This window comes from Odocoileus virginianus, chromosome 1 (genome assembly GCF_023699985.2).
Source record: "Odocoileus virginianus isolate 20LAN1187 ecotype Illinois chromosome 1, Ovbor_1.2, whole genome shotgun sequence".
In the NCBI taxonomy this organism is placed as follows: Eukaryota; Metazoa; Chordata; class Mammalia; order Artiodactyla; family Cervidae; genus Odocoileus; species Odocoileus virginianus.
In genome coordinates, this window is record NC_069674.1 from 16,021,951 (window position 1) to 16,038,162 (window position 16,212).

A 16,212-nucleotide genomic window follows, 5' to 3' on the forward strand; every position below is an offset into this window, starting at 1 on the left:
TATTACAGAAAAGGTGAGTCACTGGGGAAATGCTCCCCAGTGAAAAAGCTAGAGATGCAACAGGTAAAGTCTGTCCATGACAAACCTAGAGGCAGTATGTTCTCTTTGTGATGAAATTTTATTTTCCTAAATCTCACTCAAGTCAGACTGTGGCTTAAAGACAAGAATGAAAGGGCTGTAAAGTAGCTCTGCTCTGGAGAGAAGGGAAACGGAGTCAAGACCGAGGCATGCTGAGGTGGAGAAAAGGGGAACCAGAGGGTGCCATGATGGAGGGTCTTCTCGGGAACAAGGTGGTCATGGGTTGAGGGTGGGAAAGGCAGTGGGATGGTGTGGAGGGGAAAGAAAAACGTTGCTGTCCCTGAGAGAACCAGGAAGGCTCTTACTCAGGGCATGATCTAGAGGATGGAAAGCTGTAGAACAACAGTGAGGGCTCAGTGGACACTGGATGGCACCAATACATCCTGAGACCCATCACTGGAGCAGGTCCAAGGCCCAGTGGGAGCAGAAATGCTCACGGCAGGGGACGGTCCTGCCTCCAGCCAGCATACATAGTATGGTTATTGGTGTGCTGACAACATAGACTCATGAATGTTGCTGTCAACAGACTGTGCATGTTGTTATGTGTGTGAAGCTGAATGTCATTTCCTCTCTTTTGAACAACTTCGAATCATTCTCTCTCCATCTCCAGCGCTATCTCTGTTAGAACCTGTTGCGAAGACTCCTTGATGGTGGGTTCAGTGCCTGGCCTGAAGCGGACAAGTGCTAGGTAAGTGGATGGTAAAATCAGTTCTTTGAATGAAGGTGATCAGGCCAGGTTTCAGTTCAGAGAGATCAGATATTGTTTTAGAAAAATCAGGTTGCTACTGTTGCAGCTGACCTATTTTTGGAATTTCTGGCATAAATTTCATGCAAGCATTTTGACTTTTCTCCACTTAACCCCTTTTCATTTTTTTAAAGATGTGATTAACATTTTAAAAAAATTATTTATTTTTAATTAAGGGATGATTGCTTTGGTTTCTGCCATACATCAACACCCTTTTCATTTTTCAAATTATGATATCCTGTAAATTGATCTAGTAGAGCTGAACATGTGGTTGTGCCCAGTGTCATCCTAATCCCAGGTCCAGGGCTATGAGAACAAAGGAGGCCCTTTGTTTAAGGTCTGCCTTGAAGGTGTATGAGGTGAATGCTTCCCCCTTCAGCTTCTCAGGAGCTATTTTATAGACAGTCTGTAGGGCATGAAAGTGTCTTGCTAGAAGCCTGCATGGATGAGTATGTAGTGGCTGCAGCTGGCATCGTGCCCCAGACTTTCTAGAGAGGACAGTGGTATTAAACACTCAATCTCAGAAACAATGTTCATTTGGATAGTATAGGGGATTATTTGCTGTAAGTGGTAAAAGATCTACCTGCCAATGCAGGAAACACAAGACATGCAGGTGTGACTCCTGGGTCAGGAAGATCCCCTCATAGGAAATGGCAACCCACTCCAGTGTTCTTGTCTGGTAAATCCCATGGACAGAAGAGTGTGGTGGGCAAGAGTCCATGCGGTCACAAATGCGGACACGACTGAGCACTCATGCCTTTGCCCTTAATAAGGTTCAGTTCAGTTCAGTTCAGTCGCTCAGTTGTGTCCAACTCTTTGCAACCCCATGGAGCACAGCACGCCAGGCCTCCCTGTCCATCACCAACTCCCAGAGTTTACTCAAACTTATGTCCATGGAGTCGGTGATGCCATCCAACCATCTCCTCCTCTGTCGTCCCCTTCTCCTCCCACCTTCAATCTTCCCCATCATCATGGTCTTTTCCAATGAGTCAGTTCTTTGCATCAGGTGGCCAAAGTATTGGAGTTTCAGCTTCAGCATCAGTAAGGAACTACTTAGTAAGGTAGTTTCTCTCAAGACCTAATGCCAAATTTAACTGTTATTTGGGATTTTAAATACATATATATTTAAAATATTAAGCTTCTTTTCTTTTTTTCTTATTTATTTTTATTGTAGTATAGTTGATTTACAATATTGTTCATTCCTGTTATATGGCAAAGTGACTTAGTTATATCCTTTTCTGTAATAGTTTATCATAAAATTTTTTAAATTGGAGGATAAGTGCTTTACAATATTGTCTTGGTTTCTGCTGTACAAAAACGTGAGTCGACTATCAGCATATATATATATATATTTCCTCCCTCTTGAACCTCCAGGCCCATGCCAACTTCCAGCCCTTTATACTCTTAGAAATTACTGAGAGCCCCAAGGAGATCTGACTTATGTGGATTCTACCAACTTGATACTTATCATACTAGAAGTTAAAACTGAGAAAGTATATTAAATTTAAGTATATTAATTTAATATACTTTAAAAGTATATTAAGTCATCTGAAATAATATTGACCTGTTATATGTTGATATAAATATATATTTTAAGGAAAATAACTATATTTCCCAAAGCAAACAATTTATGGAGAAGAGAGGCATTGTTTTATTTTTGCAAATATCTTTAAGGCCTGATGATACAAGACAGTTTTCATCTTTTGCATCTGGTTTTTCATTCAATCTGTTGCTGTTTGTTATTTTTGAGTATATTAAGAAAGTCTGGCCTCACTTAGATTTTGTAGTTTTAAAAAGAGGGTAAATGTTTTACCAGATTTTTCAGAGAGCTGTGGATATTTTTCTTTGATACTACACCAAAACTTAACAAGTAGTAATTTTTAAAAGCTTAGTTGCAATGTGGGATCTGAAACAAAATCAGTGACTTTTTCATTAAAACCTACTGGCTAATCATTCACTTTCGATGAATCATTTGCCTGTTCATGATTTTATAACATCATCCTGTAGTCATTTGGAAAATATTGGTACATTCAGTTACGCAGATCTTCCAATGTTGTCACATTTCATGATATGATACACTAAGAGAAGATCATGTTTATTAATATCCTCACAGAATTAGCCCCATCAGAAAAGTTTTTAGTCTTAGGAAGCTGTCAAATCTTGGTGGCAGCTAAAAGTTTTCTAAAATTGTATCTTCATCATTGGCAACACATACTGTCAGTTGTTTTCCTTTGAAGTGACAGAATCATTTGGATCCTTTTTTGGGAAAATGCCTGCCAAATGCCAAAATCTGTCAGCTGCTCTTTCAAGTAAAAAATGCTGTGAAAATAGCAGCTAATTCAGCCTGCAAGTCAAATAATTGCTTTTCTTCTTTATGCTGTAGAAGTGTTTTTTGTCTACTTTCCATACTGTCATACAGGATATTAAAAATAAAAAACATTTCCTCTTTGGCCTGGACCACGGCTCCAGTCTCATAACTGGTGCACCCAATGCTATTTTTTCCTCCTCTTCGATCCACCCTGTCATTAAAAATGTATTTTCAAAGCTTCACACCTATCTAGGCCTTCTTGTTGCTCTTGGGACAAAGACACCATCTGTTTTTAAATTATTATTTATTTATTTGGCTGCACCAGGTATGCAGGATCTTTGTTCTTCGTTGCAGCATGTGGGGTCTAGTTCCCTGACCAGGGATCAAACCTGGGCCCCTGCACTGGGAGTCTTAGTCCCTGGACTACCAGGGAAGTTCCAAAGACACCATCTTTAACACGGGTCCTGAATTTCCTTGTCCTTCCCACCTCCCCAGCTTCATCTCACAGACTTCCTTCCTTCTCCCTACACTGTGTATTCTGCCTTCTCTCCCCAAGAACGCCTTCCCTGAGCCGAGGCTGGGTCTGGTTATGCAGCTCAGACAGCGTGTACCCTCCTTCAGGGTGTTCATTCCAGTATTTGACACTGTTGGTCCCTGTGGTTATTCGAAGATTTGATGACTGAGGTGAGAGTGTCTCAGCTCTGAAGCCATCATCTGGTTCAAGTCCCTTCTTTGCCATGTACTAGCTGAGTGACCTTGAATAGGCCCCTCTCTCTGCCTCAGTTTCTGAATCTGTAGAACAATCAATCAAGAAACAAGGATCCTAATCTTACCTATGTCTTAGGTTTCTGTCTTAAATTAGCCCATGGGAAGCAACATCTGCGTGTTAGCCATTCACATTAATTAGGATTGTTGTGTCCAACTCTGCCGGGCTCCACAGGAGCAGGAACTGTTTTGCCTGCTTTATTCTAAGCAGTACCTAGTACCCTCCCTGGCACATTTTCTTTTATTGTCATTAAAACTTTGATTTTAATTGTTTAACTGTCTTCAAATTAATAAATGGATGTGAATTTTAAAAATCAAGTAATAGGAAGGATTTATTTTAAAAAATGCTAAAGTCTCCTGCTATTCCATCTAGTTTGTTCTATAGGAAAGACTTCTTTTTTAAGATTTTTTTTAATGTGGACCATTTTTAAAGTCTTTATCAAATCTGTAAAACTATTGCTTCTGCTTTATGTTTTGGTTTTTTGATGGAGAGGCATGTGGGATCTTAACTCTTTGACCAGGGATCAAAGCCACACCTCCTACATTGGAAGGTGGAATCTTAACCACCGGACCACCTGGGAAGTCGCCCTAAGAGCTACTCTTGACTTTTTTCTTCTTGTGTTTACCTTCAACATGTTCAAATAATATGCTCACATTGTTATTCTTGATTTGTCTGTGTTAGGCATCATCTATTGACTTGTATACAGCTGTCCCTCTTAATCCCAGGTTTCCCCTTCTGTGGTTTCAGTTGCCCTCAGTCAACTGTGGTTTGAAAAAATAAATAGTGCACTGTTCTGAGTCGTGTCATAAAATCTTGTGCCATCCTGCCCTCATCCTTCTAGGATATGAATCTTTCCTTTGCCCAGCCTGTCACGTTGCCCAGCACACTTGGTTGGTTATCAGGTTGGCTGTCAGGGTATCAGAGTGCTTATGTTCTTGAAACCCTTACTTTACCGAGTCATGGCCGCAAAGCACAAGAGTAGTGATACTGGCAAGTTCCTCCTTAGTGGGTGGTTATAGGCGAGAAAACAGTATTTGTGAGGAATTGACAGGACAAAGAAACTTAGATTTGGGGTGTCCAGCTAGTGAAGACTCTAAACAGCGTTTGGGCTTGGGGCAGTAAATTAAAGACGTCACAAGGTTTATTCACATGGGCTTCCTGAGTTCCCTGTCTTTGGTGATAAGGGTGTCCTTCTCCAGAGGCAGGGAGAGAGAGCATCTTTCACATAAGAGATTTATTTCCTGCTTTCAGGGAGACTGGGTGGGGGTGTGTGTCAAAGTGTCCCACTTGAGTTGACTTTCTTAAGTAACTTTAATTCACAGAGTGCCAGTTGCTCAGTCATGTTTGACTCTTTTCAACCCTGAGGACTGTAGCCTGCAAGGCTCCTCTGTCCATGGGATTCTCCAGGCAAGAATACTGGAGTGGGTTGCCATTCCCTTCTCCAGGGGATCTTCCTGACCCAGGGATTGAACCCAGGTCTCCTGCGTTGCAGGCAGGTTCTTTACTGTCTGAACCACCAACATGCTATTGAGGCACAACTTGGGGTGACCTACCCTGGGCCCCAGCTGCACCCTGGCTAGGAGGAGCAGGAGTGCTTGGCTGATCAGGTGCTGGCAGAGGTGAACATTCTGATTATCTCATCTGACAGTACCCCAACACAGGTTAACGAGGAATGCCTTGTTACCACAGGTGGGCGGGTAGCCCAGGCGCCCCACTTAGCCTTCTCTGACACTACCCTGGGGATACTGCTTTGGTGTAACTGCGTGAGGGAAGAAGTCTAGGCATGGTGGCCTGTGGCCACATTTTTTTTCTGGGATGTTTGGCTGGGTTAGAGTGATCCTATCTGAAAGTCTTTCTGGCTAGCCTGCCCCCTTCCTGTTCCTTTGGCTAGAGAGAGCAGGCTTTGGAAATTTTTTCTTTTTTTTTTTGTCTGCATATCTTGCTGGATTCTGCAGCACTGCATCTAGAATATATGAAGCAGAATAAAACCCATAGGACACACCCCTGCCTTGTTCCTCAGACCTGGAGGTCCTTAGACAGTCTATCTTCTCTATACCTTTTGGAGCCTTCTAATATTTATTGTATATATATTGTTCAGGGTTTTTACTTTTTCTTCTTAATAAGTAAAACTACTTCTACTCTATCCTTCCAGAAGCAGAAGTCAAAGTAATATTTTAAAACTGTTAATCTAGGAATTTCCCTGGAGGTCCAGTGGTTAAGACTCTTCACTTCTAATGCAGAGAATTTGGGTTTGATCCCTGGTTGGGGAATTAAGATGCCGCATGCCACATAGTGAGGCCAAAAAAAAGAAAAAAAAAAGAATAAAATAATGTCACTTACCTACTTCAAATTTCCCAAAGGGCTTCCCAGTGTGTTTAGAATAAAATCCAACTTTCTTATTGGCCCATCAGCTCTCACATGGGTTGGCCCTTGCCTCCACCTGACACACCTCATATGACCTCTCCCCACCCCTCCCTTGTTCCAGCCACACTGGCCTCCTTTCTGTTTCTTGAATGTGTTGAGCCTTTTCAGACCATAAGACAATATCATGCAGTGGTTGTAAACACAACCACTGTGTCAAATGACCTGCCAAGAGTGACTGTGTGACCTTGGGCAAATGACTTAGTTTCTTTGTGCCTCCATTTCCTCATGTGTAACATGAGAATAAGAACACTGCTGTAGGGTTACTAAGAAAATTAAACGGGCTAATACAGGTAAAGTATCTAATTGTGTTCTACAGTCAAAACAATGGCAAGAACTCAATAGATATACTAGCTATTGTGATGATGTCGCTCCCCAGTGTCACACCCTTGCTCTCACATCCAGGTTCCTGCTGCCTAGAATACCCTTCCAGCAGCTTCTTTTTGCAAAACCAGCCCATTAAAAAATCTTTCACATCTCAGCTCAAATGCTATCTCCTCTCAAATGAGAGAGGTCTTCCCTGACCATCTATCTAAAATAATCTCTCTTCATTTTTCTAAAGCCTAGCTTTCTATAGTTGCACTCTTTGTAATCTGCAATATCTTGCTAACTTATTACTTGTTTACTGTTTGCCTCCTTACATCTGGACATAAGCTTCATGAGGGCAGGGCCTTGTCTCTCATCTACTGCCCTATCCTTGAACCTAGAACAGGATGGCACATAATCTGTACTGTTCCGTCGCTCAGTCGTGTCTGACTCTTTGTGACCCCATGGACTGCAGCATGCCAGGCTTCCCTGTCCATTACCAACTTACGGAGCCTGCTCAAACTCATGTCCATCAAATCAGTGATGCCATCCAACCATCTCATTCTCTGTCATGCCCTTCTCCTGCCTTCAGTCTTTCTCAGCATCAGGGTCTTTTCCAGTGAGTCAGTTCTTCACATCACGTGGCCAAAGTATTGGAGTTTCAGCTTCAGCATCAGTTCTTCCAGTGAATATTGAGGACTGATTTCCTTTAGGATAGACTGGTTGGGTCTCTTTTCAGTCCAAGGGACTCTCAAGAGTCTTCTCCAACACCACAGTTCAAAAGCATCAATTCTTCGGCACTCAGCTTTCTTTATGGTCCAATTCTCACATCCGTATATGACTACTGGAAAAATCATAGCTTTGACTAGATGGTCCTCTGTCAGCACGTAATAGTGAAGTGAAAGTGAAGTTGCTCAGTCGTGTCCAACTCTTTGCAACCCCGTGGACTGTAGCCTACCAGGCTCTTTTGTCCATGGGACTCCAGGCAAGAATACTGGAGTGGGTTACCATTTCCTTCTCCAGGGGATCGTCCCAACCCAGGGATTGAACCCGGGTCTCCCGCATTGGAGGCAGACGCTTTAACCTCTGAGCCACCAGGGAAGCCCCAGCACATAATAGACCCTCAAAAAATATTTATGAATGGATGAAAGAATTTGGGTCTTTTACAAGTACGTACTTACTACAAACAATGCTACAATAGACATGATTGTAATTAAATTTTGATTTGTATCCTTAAATTATTTTTTTAGGATGAACTGAGAGTTCTGAGATTATTGGGTCAAAGGACAAGCATACTCCCATTCAGACAGATTGTGCCAATTTAGAGTCCTGCCAGTGTCATACAGGCATGCTGACCTTCTGCACCTTTGATTTGGGGCTCTAGGAGAAAAAAATAGCAAGTCTGAAAATAACCTCTCCTTCCTATACTTCCACACACTAAAGAAATATCTAAGATCCTGTTCTATTTTATAGATTAGGACACTGAGAGAGAAATGAAAGTGATAGTCACTCAGTTGTGTGACTGATAGTCACACGATAGTGACTCTGTGACCCGATGGGTTATAACTCTCCAGGCTCCTCTATCCAAGGGCTTCTCCGGACAAGAACACTGGAGTGGGTTGCCATGCCCTCCTCCAGGGGATTTTCCCTACCCAGGGATTGTAACTCGTGTTTCTTATGTCTCCTGCGTAGGCAGGTGGGTTCTTTACCACCAGCACCACCTAGGACACTGAGACCCTGGGATTAAATAGCTTCCCCAAGGTCACACGTGGTCACAGGCAGAGATTGGGTCCTGACCCAGGCAGTTTGGATCTCAACTCTGCTCTTAACCATCAAGATGTACTTTTTCTGTATTTGCTTCTCTGTTATACCTGAGCACCAGGACCTTTGAGAGCTACTGTTCCACCCACTGACCAAAAGACACGGCACTCAGAGTTGGGGCGAAGAGCAGAATGGAAGTGGGGAGGAAGGGGGAGAAAGAAGAGGGAGGCACCAGTTGGGGCAGGGGCTTGGTCTGGAGCTCATCTGATGGGAGAGGCAGAGTCAACGCTGGCGATGCCTTTGGTAGTTTTCAGTTCTGAGCTTCCTGCTTTGGTTTGCCAATCCTGAATTCAGCCTTGGAAGCTAGCTTTGCCCAGGTGAGTCTGGACTCTTGAATGGGTCTGCCGGGTTGAAATGGGTGGTGTGGCCAAGTTCTGCTTCTTAAGAAGCCCAAGTGGTACCTTTCCTCCAGGGCTCTCCACTGCCCTAGGTGCAAAACAGCTGCTTCTTAGATGACTGTTTGCAAATTGCATTCACCCTTCTTCTCTGTTTCCTCCCAACTAAAGCTAGATTTTCGCCCTGTGTTCTCAAAGGCAATAGTTCTTATTTGGTCATACACAAAAATCACCTGAGGGGCTTACTAAAAAGGCAAATTTTGGACAACCTGGGAAATTGAACACTGATTGGATATTTGATATTAAGAAATTATTACTTAATTTTTACATGTGACCATAGTATTGTGTGTGTGTGTATAATATATACAGAGAAGAATCCTTATCTTTTGTATCTTTTGAATATTTCGATATGCACGTATTTTGAAAGAAAAATATGATGTATACGATTAGCTTCAAAATGGCCCAGAATGAGTAGGAGAAATGAGTGGGGATTAGAGGATACAAAATTCAACAACTGCTGCTGCTGAGTCGTGCGTACATGGCGGGGCGGACTTCTTTATGCTATTCTCTGTATTTGTGAAGATGCTTTAATTTTTCCATAATAAAGTGTAAAAAAACCAAAAGGTACCCTCCATATTCCAGGGTACATTTTACAGGCACCCAGTGTGGCTGTGGGGGGATCTACTCACCTCACCTGGAGAAAAGACTTTACAAAGGGAGCTCAGGTGGCCTCTGCAGAGAAACAGCCTCACTGACTCACCCTTCACGCCTCTGCCAGATAAACGGGAAAGAGCAGTCCTCAGTAAGGAAACGGTTCATCGCTCAGCTGGCCCTTGTCAACTCACCTGGGCCGCAGGAAAGCTGAATTTTAGCTGTAGTGTATATATTTAGATGGGTTTGTATAGTCTCCTTTTGAAGTGTTTTGTAAATTAATTGTTGGTAGGGTAATGAGTGTGATGTGTTCCCCCCCACTTTGGTTTTCCAAAACTATTTTTTAATGTTATCTCATTTCTCCAGCGAAAAGAAGTGTTTTAATGCTGTGTAATAGACAACGTGGCTCAGCTGGTAAAGAATCCGCCTGCAATGCGGGAGACCTGGGCTCGATCCCCGGGTTGGGAAGATGCCCTGGAGAAGGGAAAGGCTACCCACTCCAGTATTCTGGCCTGGAGAATCCCAGGGACTGTAGAGTCCATGGGGTCGCAGAGTGGGATACGACTGAGTGATTTTCGCTTCACTTCAATAGATATTAAAACGCAGGAGGGTTATCTCTAGGGCTCTTCCCAAACCCTCCCCTCACTGGGGGGTAAGTGTCTTCCTTAGAGAAGGAAGTCTGACCGCCGTGGTGCCCCAAGGTCGTGGCCGAGGGCACGGGTGGGGCGGGGGAGGGAGGGGGCGTGTGAGCAGGGCCGGCCGGCGGGGCAGGTTTGTCCTAGCCTCGGACAGGCCGGTGTTGATACAACACAGCCCGCCTCGGGCTCTGCGAGCGCCGGGGGAGGAGAAGCCGCGGGAGGGGCGCGGCGGTCGCTGGGGGGAGTCGCCTGCGGAGTCCGCGGCCGGGCTGGTCGAGTCCGCGGCCGGGCTGGTCCCGTCCGCCCGCCGCTCGCGAGCCCTGCCCTCCCCTCCCGGCCAAGGAAGCCGCGGGAGTCCCGCGCCCAGGACCCGCTCGGACAAGGCTGGGGTAGGAAGGGAGGGTGCTCTTGGGTCTGCAGGAAGCTCATGTCTTCTTCTGTGTCTTTTCTATGAAAACTTTGTGTTGCTTGCTAGAACCGGCCGTGTGAAAAATACATTCATCTGGGTGTCTGCAGGCAAAAATGGAATACTAGATTCTGCATTCGGGAGGGTCGGAGGAGATTTTTACCTCTACTCAGTAAATCCGGAAATGTGTTTTGAGCCTCTTCTTTGGGATTGAGCTAGACGGGTGATGGAGTGAAAAAGAGTTCTGATCTCGTGGGTTTTTCTGGCTAGTGGGCAGAACAGACAGGAAGCAAGTAATTGCAGATGATTGTATTCGGTTATATTCTAGGAGGGCTTCCCAGGTGGCTCAGTGGTAAACATTCCACCTGCCTGTGCGGGAGACATAGGTTTGATCCCTGGGCTGGGAAGATCCCCTGGAGAAGGAAATGGCAACCCACTCCAGTATTCTTGCCTGGGAAACCCCATGGACAGAGGAGCCTGGTGGGCTACAGACTGTGGGGTGGCAGAGTCGGATCTGACTTAGCCACTAAACAACATATTCTGGGAGCATAAAAAAGGGGGCTTAGCTCGCTCTGAGTGTTGGGGATCGGGAGAGGAGTATGGAAGAAGAGGATTCTTACCCCGAGAGGGGGGAATGACAGGACTATGTGGGGTATGGGGAACACAGGGTGGGGAGGAAGGGGTTGAGGTTCTTAATCTTGGGAAAGCCTGAACAAAGGTCCTGAGGGGGTTCTCAGAGAAATTCGGGGAAACGGGAAGGGAGGGGCGAGGCCAGAGGATGCACACAGCCCTTCCTTGACTACGTCAAGGGTTTTAGATTAACCTGTGGGAAAATGGGACAATGGAAGGATTAAAACAAGGGGGATAAACCCAGTGTTTATACATTATAAAATTATAAGGAAAAGGGACTCCTTCTGGGATGTGTGATGGTTCTTCCAAAGGTTGGGATCTGAGGAAGACAGTTTGGTTTGGCAGCAGTAGAGCAATCTGGAGGGTCTTGGGTGAGAGTGGGTGAGTATCCTTTTTCCTTATAGAGGACATACAGATTTATTTCATTCCTGCTGACTGCACAGAGTTCTGTTGTATCAGTTTAATCTTTCCCCTGTTGATGGATATCTAGGTTAGGTCCATTTATTATAATTAGTAAATACAGTGTTGTCAGAAACATCCTTGTGAGTCTATTTTCCCTTACATCTTTGAGTTTATCTGGGTGAAGAGCAGTGGAAATCTTGTGTCATGGATATGAATAACATAAAGTTTGGTGGATACTGACAAATTGCTCTCTAAAAAAAACTATACCAAAAAAATGCTCTACCAATGTACACTTCAAGTATCAAGTGTCTGAAAATGCCTGCTTCCTCACACTTTCTCCAAATGTGAGTTTATTAATCATATTTTAAAATCTTTTGCCAATCCGATAGGTGGTGAAAAGTAGTACCTTGTTGCTTATGTTTTTAAATTTAGGAGAGATGCCTGTTGCATTTTTTTCTTCTGTTGGATTTTAATATAACTCAGCAACACATTTGTTACCTCAAATATCTTTGTGTCCCACAGACCAAGGTTGAGCCAACATGGCGTCCATATTCCGAAGTGAGGAGATGTGTTTGTCACAGCTCTTCCTCCAGGTGGAGGCTGCATACTGCTGTGTAGCTGAGCTTGGAGAGCTTGGATTGGTTCAGTTCAAAGATGTAAGTACTGCATTCATAGGAGACCAAAAGAAGGTGGAGTTTCCACTTGTTGTTGGTGATTAAGGTCAGGGAGAAGCGCCCTGGGCTGGAGAAATGGAATTCAGTGGTTCTCGTTCTTCTGGCTAGAATTTGTGATAACATTGGGCAACTGACTTGCAAACATTTCTCCCTTCCTCCTTATGTGTCACCTCTATAGAAATGTTTTGAAACTCTAATATAATAAAAAAGATGACATTGTATTTTATTTCCTATGTACCTCTTCAAGACATTTGATATATCCAGTGGGCACATGGATTACCAACTTTATTATGAGGGCAAAAAGCACTGCTTCCTGACCAGTTAGTTTGAGGAAAAAGTATCTTGGGAATCCACAGTCCCTTGAGGCTGATATTCTCCAGCTAGATTGTACTTTTTCCCCTCCCAGTTTTATTGAGATATAATTGACCTATAACACTATGTAAGTTTAAGGTGTTTGGCATAATGACTTGACTTACATCATAAGACTTACAATTTACTCTCTTAACAACTTTTGTATATAATATACAGCAGTGTTCATCATATTTATCATGTACATTATATCCCTAGTACTTATTTGTCTAATAATTTAATTATCTAATAATCTATCTCATAATTAGATAAAATTATTTCTCTAATTATCTAATAATAACTTATTTATCTAACAAAAGGCAGTTTGTACCTTTTGACTGTTTTCAGCCAATTTCTCTGTTACCTCACCCCCCACCTCTGGTAACCACAAATCTGACCTCTTTTTCTATGAGTTTGTTTGACTTTGAAGTATGATTGACCTACAACACTGTTAGTTCCTGGTACACCACAATACCAGCATATCAGTATTTCTACACATTTCAAATGATCACCATAATAAGTCTGTTTACTGTCTGTCACCATAGGACTTTCTTAAGTAAGTCGGGGTATCACTTCCCAGAGGCAATTGAGATCCTCGCCAAAAGCTTTTGAATTCAATTTATAAAATGAGACTCACTAAGTCCATTCATTTTCTCACTAAAGTCCAGTCAAAACTTAGCCCTTCAGAGAAGGATCATGTCTTTGCAGCCCTAGTTCCAACTCAGGACCTGACATGGGGTAGTTCCTTAATAACATTTATTGGGATGAGCTGAGGGGTCACCAGCACAGAAGGATGCTGACTTTTTCTTGAAGACCAGGGTCCATTGCATGGAGCTGAGCTATTTTCAAGGTCCTATTGTATTCATGACTCCATTGAGGAATTCAAAGCAATTGGGATAGTAAATGCAGCTAAAACTTAAGAGAAGTTTACCGAGGCCAGAGCTTGAGGCATTTGGGGAACTGAGGGTAAGAATATCAAGGTTTGTTTTGACTGGAACTCTCCTGTCTTATGCATGGAAGTATCTAGTCCTAAAATGATTCCAGCAACATTCTGCAGCATTAATAATAATAATAGCCAAAGAGAATGTGTTGGCAGCCGTTGCTACTAATGTGTGCCTTGTGGCTTTCCCCTCCCTCTAGTTAAATGTGAAAGAGAGCCGTTTCCAGAGGAAATTTGTGAATGAAGTCAGAAGGTGTGAATCATTGGAGAGAATCCTGCGTAAGCCAGTTTTCTGCTTGCAGTCTGAATGTGCACTGGCAGGGAGGGAAATGGTTTGCAGGGGTGATGTCCTGCAATCTGCCCCTATGTGTGATACTGCTACTCTAGGTGGAGGCAGATCCTGGTTGGGGGTAGAGGGGGCTAGAGATGGGGGCCAGGTTCTGTGGCAGGTCCCAGGGCAATTCAGGCAGCTGAGCTGGGAAACACATCTGTCCTACTTGACCCCATTTCTTAGGTATGAGAAAACACTTTCACCTTGGGCTTTCTGGTGGGGTTTCATCCTTCAGGTTTTCTGGAAGATCAGATGCAAGATGAGATTGAGATTCAGGTGCCTGAGAAGTCTCCGCTGACCCCTTTCCCACGGGAAATGATCATCCTGGAGGTAGGTTCTTTCCGACTTTACAGAGGATGGTATCGAAGTCTGTCTCCTGCAAACCCTGCAGGCCTCTCATGGTCCTCTACACCATTGCTGAAGGCGTGGATGTAGGTTTATGTGTTGGTCCACTTTTCAGTGTTACTCCCCCAGGAAAAGCCCCCTGTGCAATTTTTAAAGTCACTCTTGCATCTGTTGGTGGCCATGTGTGTTGTTTCCATGTCTTGGCTATTGTAAACAATTTTACAATGAACAGGAGGATGCCCATTTCTTTTCCAGATATGATTTCCTTTCCTTTGGATAAATAACCAGAAGTAGAGTTGTGGGATCCAGTGGTTTGCTTCTTAATTGTCTGTCTGATGCATTGGGTCCACTCTGGATTGAGGCCTCTTCTCAGATTGGCTTCTGAGGTCAAGTGGGAGAAGGTAGCAGTTTTCTTTAGCTAAGGCCTGTATGGCTGGAGGACCCCTCCCTTTCTTTCCCTTCTCTGTCAATTTGCTTTTGTAAAACACTGAGTATCGCTGTGCACAAGACACCTTGGTGAAACATGGCCTTGCCTCTAGGAGCTTCTAGAGCAGGCTGTGGGGAGAGGAGAGAGGGTGAGCCAGGGGGAGAGGATGTCAAAAGGTTACTGTTGTTGTTCAGTTGCTAAGTTGTGTCTGACTCTTTGCAGCCCCATGGACTTCAGCATGCCAGGCTTCCCTGTCCTTTACTATCTCCCAGAATTTGCTCAGACTCATGTCCATTGAGTTGGCGATGCCAATCCAATTATCTCATCCTCTGCCACCCTCTTCTTTTGCCTTCAGTCTTTCCTGGAATCCAGGGTCTTTTCCAATGAATTGGCTCTTGGCTTCAGGTAGCCAAAGTATTGAGGCTTTAGCTTCAGCATCAGTCCTTCCAATGGATATTCTTTAGGGTTCTTCAGTCCTTTAGGATTGACTGGTTGGATCTCCTTGCAGTCCAAGGGACTCTCGTATCTGTACATGACTATTGGAAAAACCATAGCTTTTGACTGTATGGACCTTTGTCGGCAAAGTGATGTCTCTGCTTTTTAATATGCTGTCTGGATTTGTCACAGCTTTCCTTCCAAGGAGCAGCATCTTTTAATTTCTTGGCTGTAGCCACCATCCACTCTGATTTTGGAGCCCAAGAAAAGAAAATCATTTACTGCTTCCACATTTCCCCCCTCTATTTGCCTTGAAGGGACCTTGCCTGATGGGACCAGATGCCATGACCTTAATTTTCTGAGTGGTGTTGAATTTTACACCAGGTTTTTTACTTTCTTCCTCTTCACCCTCATCAAGAGGCTCCTTAGTTTCTCTTCACATTCTGCTATTAGAGTGGTATTATTTGCATATCTGAGGTTGTTGATGTTTCTCTGGGCAATCTTGATTTCAGCTTGTGATTCATCCAGCCTGGCATTTCACATGTTGTCAAAAGGTGGGCACATCCAAATCCTGGAAGGCCCTGTTGGTTTTTTTTTTTTTTTTTTAAAAGAACTTTTTATCCTCAAAAGAGAAAGGGCTCACGAAGAGAGGTGAGCAGGTATGGAAAAGCTTCATTGATTGAGCCTTACCTCTGGCTGGATTTTCTCATGTGTTTTTTTTGTTTTCTTTTAAGATAATTTAAAATTCTTGAAATTGTTGAAGCCACCAGTAGTGTAAATCTAGATTCTCTAACAGAAACATGAGACTGGCAAGACTGACAACTCCACTTGAATATATTTTGGATCTTGTCATATTAAAATCTGGATATTTGAGGAGAAAGTTTTAATCCATACAAATAGGATTTCCATAAAATCATCTCCAGTTTCAGTCTTACCACTAGTTTTCTAATACCAGCCTGGTTAGTTACCAGCTCCACTCCTGCTGCCATCCCCCTCACCTTCCCAAACACCTACAGATGTTTTTGTAAACTGTGAGCTGGCTTAATGGCTCATGTTTCCACCATAATCTTTTTATATGTTCTTTTTCAGATTCTTTTCCCTTATAGGTTATTGTGTGCATGCCCGGTCACTCAGTTGTGTCCGACTCTGTGACCTCATGGACTGTATCACTCTACTTTGTCACTTCCCTGCTTGAGAGTGTTGAT

The 16,212-nt window shown here is 43.6% G+C and overlaps 1 protein-coding gene across 2 annotated transcripts in view; it reads left to right on the forward strand.

Annotated features, from left to right (window-relative positions):
* The first annotated feature begins 686 nt into the window (after positions 1-686).
* Positions 687-16,212, forward strand: part of ATP6V0A4 (ATPase H+ transporting V0 subunit a4) — a 54,537-nt gene continuing 39,011 nt past the window's right edge. The window contains exons 1-4 of one of the 2 annotated variants that reach the window (XM_020878266.2): positions 687-766; positions 12,030-12,163; positions 13,670-13,748; positions 14,036-14,130. In XM_020878266.2, the coding sequence (XP_020733925.2) occupies positions 12,047-12,163; positions 13,670-13,748; positions 14,036-14,130 (291 nt within the window). In that variant the 5' untranslated portion in view covers positions 687-766; positions 12,030-12,046. Of the gene's footprint in view, positions 767-10,307; positions 10,459-12,029; positions 12,164-13,669; positions 13,749-14,035; positions 14,131-16,212 lie in introns of those variants that run through there. The other variant, XM_070465186.1, reaches the window with a different exon arrangement.